The 16,873-nt window shown below is 43.2% G+C and overlaps 1 protein-coding gene across 5 annotated transcripts in view; it reads right to left on the bottom strand.

Moving 5' to 3' along the window:
- Positions 1 to 14,424, bottom strand: part of MSH2 (mutS homolog 2) — a 55,206-nt gene extending 40,782 nt beyond the window's left edge. For 3 of the 5 annotated variants that reach the window (XM_075147317.1, XM_075147315.1, XM_075147319.1), the window contains exons 1-6: positions 14,174 to 14,424; positions 11,347 to 11,501; positions 10,663 to 10,941; positions 10,185 to 10,331; positions 8,918 to 9,067; positions 6,360 to 6,493 (exon numbers count right to left, since the gene is read on the bottom strand). In XM_075147317.1, the coding sequence (XP_075003418.1) occupies positions 6,360 to 6,493; positions 8,918 to 9,067; positions 10,185 to 10,331; positions 10,663 to 10,941; positions 11,347 to 11,501; positions 14,174 to 14,393 (1,085 nt within the window). In that variant the 5' untranslated portion in view covers positions 14,394 to 14,424. Of the gene's footprint in view, positions 1 to 6,359; positions 6,494 to 8,917; positions 9,068 to 10,184; positions 10,332 to 10,662; positions 10,942 to 11,346; positions 11,502 to 13,717; positions 14,051 to 14,173 lie in introns of those variants that run through there. The other 2 variants (XM_075147318.1, XM_075147316.1) reach the window with 2 other exon arrangements.
- Between the last annotated feature and the right edge of the window lie 2,449 nt (positions 14,425 to 16,873).

Below are 16,873 nucleotides of genomic sequence, written 5' to 3'. Positions count from 1 at the left end.
TCGGTACAGAGGAGAAACTCAAAACTGTATGTAAACAAAACATTAAAGACTTTTACAACCCTTACACATGATAAATGAAATTAAATTACAAGTCAAGACAAAATTATCTTGCCAAGAGCTTCCGTTGCACTTTCTAATGTTTGTGGATATAAATTAAACAGAGCAGAAACGTTAATATGTTCACTGTTCTTTCACAGAGGATATACCATATTCCTGTATAAAATGTTCAAATTTGTCACAGTATCCTTGGTGGTCACTAATCAGAGAGCTTTGCACACATACATAATAAAAGTTTTCATATGGTCACACTCTTTAACCGGAAACTTCATTAACTTATGTCTGTGATTTTAAAAAAAATCCTGAATAATTAAACACAGATTCTAAGTAAAATTTAACTACTGCAGTAATTACTACCCACCTCCTTTTGGCAGGCCAAGAGCAAAAGAATAGTATGGCAGCTACAGATTCACATCTCCCTAAATAAATAGCAATTTGTTTATTTCTTAAAAATCTGATAACCAATTTGATGTTTCAACCAAATTTTAGTTTAATTTTCATTTCCCTTGAGCCTCAAAATTCAAATGCAAAAGAAACGAACTGAAAGCTTAATCCTTCTATTTATTTTGCACCAAGTGAGGACTTGTCAGGATGAAGTTGGCGAGCTGGAAGTATCAACTAGGAGGTATTATGACTACCTGCTCCAGTGCTGCACCACTGAATGCCACCTATAATTTACAGATTTGCAACACTGATTGCTGATCCTTGACCTAGAAGACAAATGATTTGGATAACATGCAGAATACAAACAGCTTTTAGGCACTTCTCCAGCTCAAACAGCAACACTGTCTTTCCCACACCTGAAGGTGCCATGAAAGGAGTCTTTTTTCAGCTTATTTACATCCTCCTGTTCCCTCCCCTCAAACAAGAAAACTAAAAATAAGTCTCTTGCAACACAGGAATCTAAGCTTTTTAATAGGTTTCAAGTGCCTGGGATTTTAATGGAAATTCCCACCTAAAGACGTGGCCTGTTTGACATGGGCTTGATTAGTAGAGCTTTTGTTTAACATTTCTAGACAGCACTCACTGTCAATCCCAGTTTTACAAGCAAACCCAAATGAAAACACAGGTTATCTAGTAGTTTTGCAAATCATAAACATAGGTGAAGGGAGGGGAGAGGGTTAGAAAAGAAGCCTTGAGAGCTTCAAGCTCCAAACATTTCTTAGAGATGATAACTTTTGGAATGACACATTTTTCTAACATTTCTAGAGGCTTACTGGGAAGTCAACACCATTTTCATGTCACTGCAACGACAACTTCTTTCGTGCGAAGTATTTATTGCGTCATGATCTGCATGGCAATAACAAATCACATTTCTGTCTTCCAACTAGCTCAGATTCAGCCTGTATTTCAAAAGCTTCTTTACAGGCATTAGGGGCACTCCCAGCATTTAAAGTGCATTTTAATTAAGCCATTTAGACAAACCTCCAAGTTGGTCACATTCTCCCCTCCCTGAGGACGCAGGCCACCACCTACTAATTTAACTGCCCGAAATCAGTCTGTTGCTGTGGAGAAGTACTGACCTGTACTCGGAAAGTACTGAAGGTCTTTCCAGAGCTGCTAACCAGAATGACAGAAGCCACAAAGCCTATCTGCAATGCTTTGCAGGGACAGCTGCAGATTAGAAAAGAACACAAAAGTGGTGAAAACCTATCGCAGAACAATTTACGTTGGAAGGGAACTCAAGGCCTCTAGTTCCAGTCCTTGCTCAAATCAAGGCTAATCTCAGTTGAATACTGAACAAGAACAGAGATCCCTCCATCTCTCTCAGCACATGTTCCAGAGTCTGACCAGCCTCATGGTGATGACTTCTTTCTTTATATCCAGCTGGAGGGTCCTTTGGTGAAGCTGGCATTGGTTTTGTCTCATGCTTTTGCTGTGCCCTTACAAGAAGGGCCTGGCTTCACCTTCTCTATGACTCCCACCCACCAGGCAGCTGAAACCAGCAGTTAGGTCTGCCCCTTAGTCCTCGCTTCTCCAGGCTACAAACCCAGCTCCCTCAGCCTCTCCTCCCACACCACGTGCTGCAGCCCACGATCCCGCTCAGTGGCCTTCTGCTGGACCGGCTCCTGTTTGTCCACCTGCCTGTACTGCAAAGCCCCACGCTGGATACAGCGCTCCAGACGCAGCCTCACAGCCACCAAGCAGATTGTGAACAATCACGTTCCTTAACCTGCTCTTACTAGGGGAGCCCAGCGCGTGGTCACCCTTTACTGCAAGGACACACTGCTGATTTGCCTGCCAGCACGTGCAAAGATGCAACTACCATGCTTTCCTCCAGCAGGTGCCGGGGCGGTCAAGTCCTCCAAGAGAGCCAGGGCTCTCCTGGAGCCATGTTTCTTCCTGTTGTCTCAAGGCGGCTTTGTCCACTTCTTCATCGTGATGGGGCAGGCGTGCTGCAGATGCTCACTGTAATGCCCCCCGCCTTGCTGTCCCGTAATCCTGATCCATAAGCTCTTGATAGGCCCGCTGGACCCTCTGCAGCTCTGCGCATTCAGGCCATACCTCTGCAGAAACGCAACCCCGCCATCTTCCCCGCCCAGCCTTCGTAAAGAGCGTGCGCTACAGCACTCCCGTTGCTCGATCTCATTTCTGCGATCCGAGGGAGATCACAGGCCCGCAAGGCACACGGACTTCTCATTTCCCCTGGCCGCTTCTCACCCATGCGGTGTATTCGTCTGCACCTGAGACGAGCCCCCAGGCACACGGCTTCTGAGCTACCGCATATGCATTATCCCACTCTGTCCCTCCATTTATCTGCTAGAGAAAGCGTATGTTCGGTTAAATTATTACTAAATAAAGCCCTTTAAGGCATTCAAGCCTGCCTACACTAGCTAGCAACAAGTTGCTTTTTTCTTCATTTTTAAGCAAGCTGCTACGTCAATTGTCATTCACAACTGATTCATGAGAATGTTCTACACACTTGGAAATTTTACCCTGCTAGCCATTGATTCACCTCAAGTTTCCTAAATCTATTACTTTCTGACTCTGCTAGAGAGAGGACTGGTTTCTACAATTTGGCCCCCAACGTGGCGCAGTATTTAGGAACACAAGAGAAAAGCTCAAAACAGGCTTGACTCAGAACAAGTGACGTTAGCGTGCAGCCTGTAACTCCTCTGGAACTGAGACTCCCGCACCTCTTCTACTACTGGGCAGAGACATATAAGAGGTTTGGCCACAGTATGCACAGAGGACTAAAAAGGTCAGCTGGAATCTTGTATTTGTTCTATGCACAAATGTCAGACAGACTTCCCCCCCAATATAGAAAAAAATTAAATATATTCAGCACAAGTTCCTTTCTCGGGGCATAACAGAACAAGCACTATTTTTATTCTGCCACGTTTCTCAGACTTTCCAGTATCTGAGAAATAAACATTACATACTGAAGTTACTTGCTGTATTACAGTCACTTATGTTATGCAATTAATATATGTATTTGGACTTCCTGTCTCTGCAACTACATTTTAATTTCAGAAATATGCTGACTATAAGGCAAGAAGCAAGAACCTCATGTACTTGCCTTCTGAACACACCACATGGGAGAAGTAGGGCTGTATCTTGTATAATGACTGATAATTATTTTTTTAATCATGAAAAACCAGCCAGACATGGGCAGAACCCCAAGTCTTTCAAGACAGGCAAGTATCAGGAACCGCTGTTTTCTTAGTTCTCATTAGGAGCTGTTCCAGTAGATAAACATTATTTTATCTGAAGCATGTGCACTATGTACATTAATTTGTGCTGTTACTGTATCGATCGTTAATATGGACTAGTGATGTAACAGTTGTGTTGTACTTATCCATAAATGTTAACAACACATTGCAGGTTACAAACTACTGAAAGAAGTTGATCCATTTAGCTCCAAAAGATGACTTGCACCACCTACAGGTCTTAGCAGAGGGTTACAAGAGTCTAACTTTTTTTAAAAAAGTTTTTTTAAATAAACAGTCAGACATCCAATTCTACGGTACTGGAATAAAAGTTAAGTCAAAATACCTCCTGTATAAGCAAAACAACAGGCTTACTTCAAAACTTTGTCATCTAACATCAGTCCAACTTGGGTAGTTCAGCCTAGTTTGAAGAGTTCTGCACTGGTTAGTGTTAAATGGTGTCTTTTAACACGGCACACTTCAAGCTAAGAAATAATCAGTAACTCCCCTTGACTACAAAGAAAATGTAAAGGAACATCAGTCCAGATATTTCCTTCTCAAACCACCTATATATATTCTAAATTATAGTTTGTAATTCTTAACACAGCCACAATATACTGTAAAGCATATAGAAAATACCTCGGCAACTGCGTATCTTTCAAAAGATATTTGAATCTGTCAATACATCTCATCAGTCCCACTAACAGTTTCTCTTATTATGCTTGTTCCTTTGGATTAAGAAAAGAACAGTCCTACACACTTTGAAAAGCATTAAGATGAGGAGGATGGCACACCAACAGCTTACGAGTATAATACATTGCTTTTATCCTAAAGAATTAAATTAATCAAAGTAGTACTTGAAAGCAAGATGCATTCAGACAGGCCTAGCTATGCTGCAGAATAAACTGAAGAAGTATGACTATAATATTTCAGTGTCCGTAAATACAGGTTAAAACAAACTACTTTTAACAAATTACAGATCCGATGATTCTGTGGCTGGGCAAGATACAGGAGGTTATCACCAGACCTCTTTCAACCTCGTAACACTTGGATACACCAACCTTTACAAGCTTCACCAAGAGCTTAACTCTTAACTTAATTACTTCCCTCCTCCTTTAATACAGCTTTTCCTAAATGCAGTCAACATTAGCCATACAGAATCGCAACACAAAACGCAGAGACGATCGTAACCCTACAAAACAGGTCAAGCTACATTTTCTGCCTATAATTTAACCCCAGTGTTGTAAAGAAAACACCGTCTCTCTTCCAAACTTGTAGGACAGTTAAAATTTCCACTGTTTACTTTGACATAAGAAAACTACAAAAGGGAGTAATAACTTTCAAGATCTTAAAACCAACATAACCATAAAATTAAAGTTGGCTCAGACCTTAGGATCCAAAACTGACAGAAGTAGATGATCCTGGGTAGGTAATGATGAAAGCTCTTGTAACACACGCAAGAGTAAGATACAGTATTCAATAAACCTGGGGACAAATATTTCAGTGTCACATTAGTAATATTTCTAAGTGGGCTCTGATCAAGTTACTAGCCATCATTCTGCAAATTATTAGAAAAAGCAGAAAAATTTGTTGAAGAGAAGCAGAATAACTCAGTCTCCAGAAATCTAGAGAGAAAACTACTCTTTGCATAACTTCTTTAAATATCAGCATGCCCAAGCCAAAATTTTTTTGGTAGTAGTGATCTATGCTAAAGCCCGACATAATATACAGACATACCTGTAATGCCTTATCTGAAATATAAGCCCTAGAGAAGGCATCAAAGTTAAATTCAGTTTTCTGGCCTCTTCTTTGTCAAGATACACATTAACGTACATTTTGCAATGCATTAACCTGCTGAACACTTGAGTTGCATGAAGTTTGGTTTTAGATTATAAGAATATAGCTATATTTAGCATGAGTTTAAAAAAAAATGTAACTTTTGTTTGCACAGTGAACATAATCAAGGAATAAACACACACAGTAGGAATATGGCCTTTGCAGCTTTCCTTTCTGAAGGACTGAGAATTATCTGTATGTTCCCAGCAGAGATTTGCCAGATTCTCTAAGGCTTTGTGTCGACTGATACTGCTATCTACTGCTAGGGCAGGCGCATGGTGACAGGCAGCAGTACGAAAGCGCAAGGAAGAAAAAGACCACTTGTATTTGGGCCACAATATCTAGGTAAGATATGATAAGAGTGACCCACTGCAATCAAAGGTAGGTTTTTTCCTGGAAATAGGAAGAGGTCACTACTACTTAATTGTTTGGGTGTTTTGTAGATTTTTTTTTTAATTGGTAAACTGGAAGTAACATCAAAATACTATTATACAGACTGAGTATTTGCAGTATGAGTAGTAGTTAGGAAGTGGCTGCTACACTGCCTTAGCCTGTAGCATGAATCACCTAAACATATCATACCTCCTCTTTAAAATGTCGTAATTGTAAAAATTATTTAATCTAACAGTAACCTGTCAATTTGCATCTCGGGAAAAAATATTTTCTGCTCTGCTTATCTACAATGTGTTACAGGCATACAAAAACCTCCAACGACCATTATTTCTTGGTTATAGTACTTTTGTGCTTAAAAAGAAAGAGCCTTCTGTAAAATAGTTACTAACTTGTGTAAGTCTATCAAACACATAATACTGTTACCTTTCTTCAATTCTATTCTTGTCCATAAGTGGTTGTTTGATCCACTGATTAACTAGTCTTTGTCCTTGAGGGGTTCTGCATTTATTTAGTAAACCAGCTAGAGACTGTGCAGTATTAGCATTTTCCACAGAACTCTGGAAAGGAAGGAGGGGAAAGGAGAAGGGAAAAAAAAAAGTTAGTGACGTTTATTGACACCCACTGAATGCCACTCAACTTTGCTACCTAGGAACAGATCAGTCTTTTTTTCTGCATTCCACTTGGCACCCATCAAAAAAGGCAAATGAAACAGCACAGCATTAAAGCACTTACACTCTGGTCCATGGAACATGGCAAGCGAGGAATAGGTTTGGCTATTTTGAAACTAACCCTGACTGCACAAGAAAGTTAGAAACGAACCTAGGTACTGGGCAGTTTGCCCTTTGAATAGGAAAAGTGGAAATCTACACAGATATTTGCTAGTTTGCCTTTCATAAGGTTAAAAAGTAGGGGTCCTGTCCATCAAAAAAAACAGCAAGAAACAGGACTTGGGTTGAAGGGTTTTGGTTGGAGATCTTTGCGGGGTGCTGGGGAGGGGGAGTGGCACGGGGACACAACAGAATGAGGCAATTGGAAAAACCAGTTATCCAAATTCTCTCAAGCTTCCCCAGATCATCTCAGGAGTACTCTAAACATCTCTAAACTTACTCTGCTCAGATTATAGTTTACTATCTACAATTTAGGTTTAATATTAAGTGGACTCAAGACAGCCTTTTGGGCATTTTTCTTTGGGGTTTATTTGGTTTTTGCACAAACAGCTAGAAAGCAAAAATTTTGTTTAACATTGAAAAACAGCAACAAGCTTGTTTCAACTCTTAGCTTTGAAATGAAAATCTCAATCCTCTCTATCCAAGAACACCTGCAATTAAAAGAGCAGGCAAGCATTCAACGAGGAGCAGGTCTGGATGCCTGTAAACAACTGGGATGTAGAACTAGCTTCACCACAACAGGAAAAGAATGCAGTGAGAAGGTATACTGACACATTTAACCCCTGGAAAATCTAATAGGATGTGCCTATTTTCAGTATTCTGGACAGTATTATATATTAAAAACTTCTGAATCCAAGAAAGTGTCACAGACTACATATATTATACACGAATAACCTACTTCAGCACATCCAGGTTGGAAGGCTACAGTTTCATACAGTCAACTGCATCTGCTGCATCATAAGAACTTTACCTACATACCACAAAAAGCAACTCAAATTATAAAATATTTTGCCTTTGCTCTAGTGCCTGCCCAAAAACCTCCCTACAGACAGCCTGCCACACAGGCAACAACACAGCTTCTTGCTACACGGCAAACCCCTTGTCCCAAAGCTCACAACAGCCCCTAAAGACAGACACAGCAGTGCACCTCCTATCACAAAACGTGTCACACCTGCAAGGACTTATACAGGGATGTAGCCAAGAGAGTGTTGAACTTCCTACAACACCTCCATAGGCTTGAAAGGAGATATAATTCTTGCTCCATTCCCTATGCAGTGGCACAGAATCAGGAAATAGAGAAGGGAAAAAAAAAAAATCAGAACATCTCTCTCCACGGTTAACCAGCTCAGATGCTGAATATACCCTCTTTTTTCTTCCAGAAACCCCCCTAAGCTAAACAGCGGATCATATGTGCGATTTCTTCCGATAAATCTGAAACTAAAGTGGATTAGCTCCAAGAAAAGATCACTAAGCAGGGTTTACTAACATGAAAACAACAGAGAAAAGCTGATACAATACACCACTTTGAGTCCACATTTTCCTACAACTATAGAAAGGGGCAGAGCAGAAAAACAGATGTGGTGGGAGGAATGGAGGAGACTGGTAACCTGCTTGGATTTGTAGAAAATGTGTGTAAAAAGTAAAATTGACACTGGCCAGTTAGCATGCCACGGTGCTTTCAGAATGTTCTTAAGTACTGTCCTGGTCACTGCCCTGCCTGCTGCAGCCAGCCCTCCCTTTCCACCACCACCAGTGCTCCTGCCATATGCTTCCTGTTCCCCTAACACTATCTAATTCTATTCTTTTTCCCCAAAACAGCACTACTGTATAAAGCAACTGTGCTTTGGAGTTCCCTATCATACCACAAGACTACAGAACTCTCCTCCCCTCCCAGACCCCAAGTCTGCTCCTGCCAATGGAGATGTGGACTTCTCCGACTAAAACCAAGGAAAGAGCAAGCATTCCCCCCACTGCTTAGCCAGATTCCTCAGCAGCTACAACCATGAGGTACTTCTATGGCTCTTCCCATATCCGCATTCCACACAGACCGTTGTTTGTGGCTACTTCCTACCTCCTTGATGATCTTCTCTTCTACGTCAAAAGTAAGCTAACAAAAAATAAAACCAAAAAAGGTGGTAACAGTGGCTAACAGCGTTTAAAACACATGCTGTACAGGAGTAGCTGAAAACAAAGCTAAAATGTAGAAGTTGCCATGAATCAGGATCTGGGGAGTTGCGATTGGGCAGGCTACTTATCAAGCAGCTAAACAAGTATATTGCAAAACACTTACCAATTCAAGTGTGCATTTCTTACCTGAAAAAGGTTGAGGGCTTGAACAGCTGCATTATCTAGAACCATATATTGACTAAGATCAAAGGTAGTCAGTTCAAATTGTCCAAAATTAGATTCATCTGACAGCAACTCTAGAAACTTGATAATGGCCGACAAAGACGAAACAGCAACCTGAAGTTTTTTAAAAAAAAAACCAAAACAAAACACACCACATTCTAGTTAGAAACACTCCTGAATTGGGGACTATTTGATAAATGCGCCTAGAAAATTACAATCGGGGAATACTTTGAGCCATGCCAATTCCAGCAGAGCTATGACAGACTCATCCTGTTTGACAAGACTTCATTTTCACAGGGATATTCTATGGCACTGCAGCATCTTTCTAGGCAGGTGCAAGAACAACGAACTAGACGTTTGCATAATCTGATAAACAAAGTGTGAAGTGCACGGCCCGCCAGCTTTCCAAAGCTGTTATCAAGATGTTTCTGGCTCAGGAACACAAACAAGTTATTGCAGATAAATGAGATATCATGAATCATCTCAGGACATGGTTTCAGGGTTAGTTTTCAGCCAGAACAAGGATCTGATCTGACTCACTGCATGGCGTTACAAACGCTAGTGCCAGCACAAAAGAGAGGCAGGAGCATGACTGACTTGTTCAGCTGCAACACACATAAAACACTTAACCTGTTATGAAATCACAAATTAAGGGAGAAAAACTCTGTACCTTACACCTGCAGTGAACATCAGCAGTGAAGGGCATTTTAAAACATGTTTATCGCAAGCAAACTACCTCTTGTTTGCAGCTGAGAACAAACATGTTCAGTTCACATGCAGGCACTAAATCGTATGCTTGAGCCATAAGATGATACAAAACACAAAAATATTACCATAAACATTACTTTGTTTTCAAATACCAATTTTCCTCTCATGCAAAATAATCAAAGTATTGTATTTCAGTCCTTAGGCTAGATAGATTATGAATAGGAAGCACCTCTTGTGCACAGTCTATTTGCTTACCAGAGTTTACTACTGTAAGTGAAGGGTTTTCTCATTTTTTTCCAACTTTGACACAGACTCAAGCTGAACAGAACTGCAAACACTTCAGCAAGAATGTAGCTTAATATACCACGGGTTGTACAATATACTTTCCCAGAAGTGTGGGAATCCAGTATAAAACAGGACCAGTGAGGATAGAGGAGATCAGCTCAACAGGATAGAGGAGATTGCACAACAGGTGCACACACCACTCTGCTTCTAAACAACAGGAGCACATTAAACATTGTACCTGCTTTTCCATCTCTGGCAATGCTGCACTATTCATTTGTTCTTCTTTTTTTGATTTTAACAAGCGATTAAGATCCTGAACAATATCTTTTGTTGTGAAATCCGCCTTCTTCCTGTCTGTAATCAGGATTCCTCCCCTCTGAATGACCTGTCGTTCATAAACACAGAGTTATCAATTACTTTCAATATTCAGGGGACAGATGTTCATCACACAGAAGCAAACCCTGAGAGATATTCATTTCCTGCTAGGTTGCAGAGAGAAGAATGAGAGACAAGATTTTACCCTTAGAACCACTTTTACTGATTAAAATGCAAGTGAATCAACAGACAAATAATACATTTTGGATGTGTAAATCAAAACTTCAAGTTAACATATTGCTCCTTCATTTTTCCATAAATCATGGAGCCTAGCTCATAAGCTAGAACACAGCTTTTTAGACAAAGGTTTGTCTAACTGTAAACCACAATGGTTCCCTTACTTGTCGTAGTTTTCCCATCTCTCCTGCAGTCTCTCCTCCTGGTAGCACACACTCCTTCGGTCCTAGTTGAACCAGTAGAGCTTCAAGGTTTGAGAACTGATCATTATCTGGAAACTCACAGACACTCAATTTTCTCAGCGTAGTGTCGACATACCCCACTCCTACTACTCTTTGTCCATCAGTAGTAGACAGCTTAACCCCCACAACCCCAATGGCCGTTGACATATCATTGTTGGCAAAGAGAACTTCCTCAAACTGGGCAAGATTTCCTGGAGAACCCTATTTAGAAAAGAAATATACTTGTAAAGAGTGTGTATATACACACAGACTTTTTTTTTCTTTAAAAAGGACAACAACTGATAAAACTAAGTACTGAACAGTCCATTAATATAAAGCATACAGCTGTTCTATTTTTTTAACCATTAAAATTTCACATATCATCTACACAAAGTGAACTACTTCAGGTTTCCTTTATTTCCCAACCTATGGCAAAGATACAGAGCAAGCTCTTCCAGCCTTAGAGCAATAGAAAATACAGGGATATATAACAGACCGCATGATTTACCATCATACCACCAATGTCAGTCCCTGAAAATCCCAAAACTCCAAACTGAGGGGCTCAGGAAAAAGTGATATTTATTTTTCTTTCATCTCACAATTATAAAGAGAGATTGAAAATTGTACCTTGTATGCTAAATACCAGTCATTTTCTTTGATAGATTTACTCCCTGCTTTGTTCTTGTAAACTTCAACTCTGTAATGACGAACCAGAAGCAGATCTCTCACAAAAGATTCAAAGTTCATTTTACTAAGCACAACACTCTCAAGCTTCTGAGTTCCTACAAAAAAGGAAAAAAGAAAATTCTGATACACCTGAATTTGTTTATAAACTTTATTTTCTGTAATCAAAATCCCCAAGAACAGCCTTCAGGAACAACAGTGTTCTAATATCAAAGGAGTAAACATGTAAAATCCATGAAACAACACAAAACCACAACATTCAACTGGTTAATATTAAGAATGAAGAAAGCATACTCCATACCCAAATAAAAACAATGTTCATTTCCAAATTTCACTAAACCTATACGTACGTATATACAAAGAAATCTGTTCCTCTCACCCTTCCCCTCTCCTTAGAATATTCTTGATTTGGTTTTCTAATTAATCTTTCACACATTTTAATCTAATGAGTGGAGACAGCCTGCTACAGGTTTTCCTTCTGGATAACATCTTTTCTTTCCTGGATGAGCCACTTCTGTTGACAGAACAGACCATCACCCTGTTCGCACTCAGAAGATGGCAAGACACACGTGCCAAGACATTTCCCTTTTATCACAATATATACTGTAAAAACAACATATTCTCAAAAAAGTTTAAAAGTTTACATTAAAACCTAACTTAGAAAGTGCCTAACTGACAAACTTCTTGCTCCTGTTCCTGTAAGGCTGCAGGCAGATGATACAGTTGAACAAATTTAATTCTGTACGGCTGCCAATAGAAGCAATACCACTTCTACCTCCCGTGCCACCTCTGGCAGCAGCCTACTCACACAATAAGATAATGCCCCTACTAACCAAATTGGGGTTTTGGGTGAGTACGTTAAGTTTTCTGCCAGATCCGCAAGTGGAATTAACTCAGACTGGTGTCAGATACATGAGAGCTAGATGACGTATAAAGTAAGCACAAGCAATAGATAGGGATTATCAAATCCCTCTTTTCAGTAGCATGCCTTCATCACATTTGAGGCTCTTCCTCCCTTTACATGAAAGATGTTAAACAAAAGTCTCCACACCCATAAGAACTTACAGGTTTATTTTAAATAGCATTTTTGCATTTTCCTTCCTCTTCTTTCCTCAAATCTCTAGTAAGACTTTTTTGGAGGCAGGTAAAAAACTAATTCCACATAATTAGGTTCTCTTTCCAGTGCAGAACTGCCCAACAATACATAATTTTTCTTTTTTTAGCTGAGACTATGTAATACACTAGCAGGGGGTGGGTGGCAGCTGAAGCTGATGTGTGCTTTGAAATCATCCTGAAAGCAAAAAATGTAGTTTTATGCTGACTTTTAATTGGATATGCTAGATAAGGCTTTAAAGGTTTTAAAACCAGAGCTGATACTCACAGGCTTACATCTGTGAAATGATCACTTTTAAACGGAACACAAAAATAATACTCATGCATGTGTTTCTAGTCTGGAAAACATCAAATTCTACGCTTGAAACGATCAAGCTCTACAACTTCTCCACAAGTTGTTTTTTTGTGAGGGTTTTTTTGTGGTTTTGGGGAAGGGTTGGGGTTTTTTTGGCTTTTTTTACATATTAGCTAATCACTTGCAATAGAAAGTAAAAAGCATATGAGAATGTCATTCTCTTTTAATGCCACTGCACACACACACAAAAAATTCATTCATAATAAACAGCTTTATTTTGCGACGTGTGAGCCAATAACTTTGCAACATCATGTTCCTCGAGATTAAAGATAATACTAAGGTTTGCCTCTTCTGACAAGATAGATGTAAGAGCATCGAGATAAATTTAACATCTGCAAGCTCCACCGTCTTATACCAAGAGATAAATAAAAAGCAACAGGGGGTGGATGGAAGAGAAAATCTTATGCAATACATAATTAAATGTTATTTACATCTGCAGGCCATCGTTAGTCAAGCGTGATGTTAGCATTGTTTGCCTATCACCTGCACTATAGAAGCGTATGAGCCCCGTCCTCAGTTATCACAGAAAATATCATGCAATCATTTTCACAAATGGAAATCTACCAATGCCCTGGAAAAACGTTATTAACTGCTGTTAGCCTATGCAACCTGTTGTCTTCAACTAACTGCCCACATCTGACAGTCCTGCAGTATGAGCTGACGTGACGAGAAGTGTATACTCAGAACCCTGCTTTCTGCTGTAGCTACCTTCCCACGTTTGTACACCCACATCTGCCACACGCATCCTACTCAGAATGGCCACTAATTATCATTTCAAAGCTGCGAGAGGCTGAGGAAGAAAGATTTGCATGCAGTTACGCTTGCTTCCAAGCCGCAATGACTCACAGCGGAGGTTAAAATCCAGAGACCTCCTAGCATCTCCCTTCCACGTTCACCAGCGCAGCGAGCAGCAGCAGGTACCCTCGGCAACACCGGCCAGCAGCTACACCGTGACGCAGAGCCGCGGCACCTCGCGCCCTGACACGGTCCCCGTCTTTGAAAAACGACGCCACGGAGAACTTAAGCCCAAGGAAGCCACTAAACGCCACGACGGAACGCGAAAACACGCAGCGTCCCGACCCGAGTGACACGCCGGAGGCCTTGCCTTGCTGCTGTACCGGCACCCACCGCCGCCTCGCCGCGGGCGGCCCTCCCGCTCCCTCCCGGCCACCCGACACCGCCCGCCCCTCCGCAGCAAGGTCCCGGGAGGGGGGGGGCGAGCCCAACCCGCCGCCCGCCCCGGCACGGCTGCCCCCCGCCGCCCCTCAAGCCCCCGAGCCCGGCCTGCCCCGCCGCACCCACCCGCTGCCCCCGCCAGCTGGCGGATGACGGCGCGGGTGCGGAAGAGCTCGCGGGCGGCCAGCCGCGCGTCCGCGCCGTGCACCGTGTAGTAGTCGCCGCGCTCGAAGAAGCGCACGGTGGTGTCGGGCTTCTCGGGCAGCGAGAGCACGGCACGCACAAAGCCCGCCTCGGCCCCCGCGCCCTCCGGCCACACCGCCTCCCGCGGCGGCTCCGCCGCCATGCTGCCGCCTCCCGCCACCGGCCGCCGCGCGCGCACCCTTCCGCCCGCGGCGCACGCGCGCCAGAGGCGGCACCCAATCGCTGCGGGGCCTGGGCAGCGCGTTACGCCCGCCCCGCCCCTATAGGGCGCCCGGGCGCGCCGTGGCGGGTGGTCGCCTGCGTTGCGGGGGCGGGGAGAACTGGGCCTTCCCGCGCGCCGTACGCTGCCATGGCAACGCGGGGCGGTGAGGGCCGCCGCCCGCGGGCTGCCTGCCGCCGGGCCCTCGCGGGGCCAGCTTGCTCCCTGCCGGTGGTTGCCGGTGAGGCGGTCAAGGCCGGCGCGGCAGTGCCAGTGCTCGGTGCTCCCTTAATCTCGGCGGCGAGACCCGTGCGGTGATAGGAGCTGTGTGTTTGTGTACGAGCTGATGTCAAAGCCGCAGTACTCAGGCCTCACTGGCGCAGGCACAGAGTCATCAGAGGTCTTCCCAGAGGAGGAAGGGAGCCGCAGGCAGCCATGCTGAGGTGGTCGCTCCGCTTACTGCATGAGAAGGAGAGTGTCCTGTGGGCCAGGAGTGTGGAGGCCCGCAGGGCTCGGCCTGCCGAGGAGCTTCATAGCCTGCCAGAAGGCAAATGCTGTGACACAGCCCAAGTACCGGGCTGTCACCTCGCTCAGACTGCCAGGAGGCAGAAGACTGTGAGGTAATGGGCCTTCCTCTGCTTGCAGGGGGGATGGTGTCCAGAGACCCCATGTGCCCCCTCGGGCAAAGAGAAAGCAATTCTCACCTCCTTTGGGGGGGGGGGTCACTCCTCCCAGGCAGCACAAGGAACAACATGGCCAAAAGACCCAAGACCTGATCCCCATTTACACACTGGGGTCACCCAGCTCAGGGACAGAAAGGGCACTGACTGCCCTGCGGTGGGAGGGATCAGAGGGATCCTGAGTGCTTCATTTTTTTGATTTTTCGTGATCTTTTCTTTGCACTGTTCTAAGCAGTTTTCATTTTTTGTTTTTCCTTCTGCTGTAAAAACAAAGGAATAGAAACAGTATATCTGACAATCTTTTCATTTGGTGATTATTGTTTAAGAATAACCTGGGAAATCCCAGGTTTCATCAGCTAAATTAAGTCTTCTTGGAAACTTCTCTTGTCTCGCACCACTTTTCTTTTTTCCAGTCAGTTCTAAACGATGATTCTTGTACCCCAATTCAGCTGCCCACACCCTATCACCTACAGACAAAACACGTCTTAGATTTTACATGCCTTAGTATTTCTTGCATAAATGCTTATCCCTTCTTCTGGTTTGTGTACCTTGCTGCTTCAGAACGTCCCCTTGTCTGCGTGCCGTAGCTTTCTCTCTCCTTTCTATCATATGTTACCTCAGCTTCACCAACCACATCTCCCACCCTTCCTTTCTTCCTCCCAGCGCGCCCCTGGTCCCAGCTATGGAACGCTTTTGGGACCTCTTTCCCTAGATTTCTCACCCGACTTCTCTCTTCTTTCCACTCACTGAATCAATGTGCTCATCTTTAATATTTCTTGGTGTCAGTAGGTGCTTTCCAAAAGGCCCTCAGGGGCCCACATAAGGACTACTTCAGGTTTTCACACTAAACTACCCTTTCACAACTGGGGCCATCCTGATACCTCAGTGTGAAGGTGTTGCCATGTGCTGGCTGTCCCTCCACAGGGAATGCTTTGGTGTCCCCACCTCCGCCCTGTTCCTGCCCAGTGTTACACTGGGCCGCCTGTCCCCACCTCAGCCTTCTCTCCCAAACCTGTACCCCTGAGGTAATACAGATTTTCCAGAAAAGGCCTTCAAAGCCCTTTTGCAAATGCACTCACTGAAGGACCACAGGCAGTTCTTTTGGAGAAGAGAAAGTCCAATCTGCCTCCATTTGACTTAGGAAGGAAGAAGTGAAGCATAACTAACCACTAAAGCTTTGTAGTTGCCCAAAATCTTTCTCTTATCTCCATGACATCACTCTGGAAGTTGGATTTATTTTCAGTATGAATAAGTGTACTTTTCCTAACCTTATTTTCAGATGTGACTAAACTATCTGGTCCGATACTTCCCTCCACCAAAAGTGTTTGCTTGCGGCAGTACTCACATAGGAAAATTCAGCCTAAATAATTGTTGTTTAGCAAATACATAACCTTCTGAAGGCACTCATAATGTCAGGCAACCTTGCCAAGAGGTGATAATACCAGGTGAGCCCAAAATATACATTATGAATACCTGGAAGTGCTTGCCTTTGTACATACCGATAGCTACAGATAAGGACAAGAAGGAAAAGAAGGAAAAGAGTGTCCTGTACAAACAGCTGGAGAGGAAGTGGGCTCCCGGGACCTTATTATCACCTTCAAAAGAGGTAAAATAATGCCTGCTAAGCTGTACTTGCTGCATGTTGCAGTGCTTCCTTCTCTCTCCTCTGGGCTGGCTACACCTCTTCATTCAGCAGTTTGCTCAAGGCAGCTCTGCTGAGCTGCAGGCTCCCATTTACAGAAA

Source organism: Calonectris borealis, chromosome 3 (assembly GCF_964195595.1).
Source record: "Calonectris borealis chromosome 3, bCalBor7.hap1.2, whole genome shotgun sequence".
Classification (NCBI taxonomy): Eukaryota; Metazoa; Chordata; class Aves; order Procellariiformes; family Procellariidae; genus Calonectris; species Calonectris borealis.
Note: the sequence above shows the minus strand (reverse complement) of the source record. Positions and strands in the feature narration are given on the sequence as shown.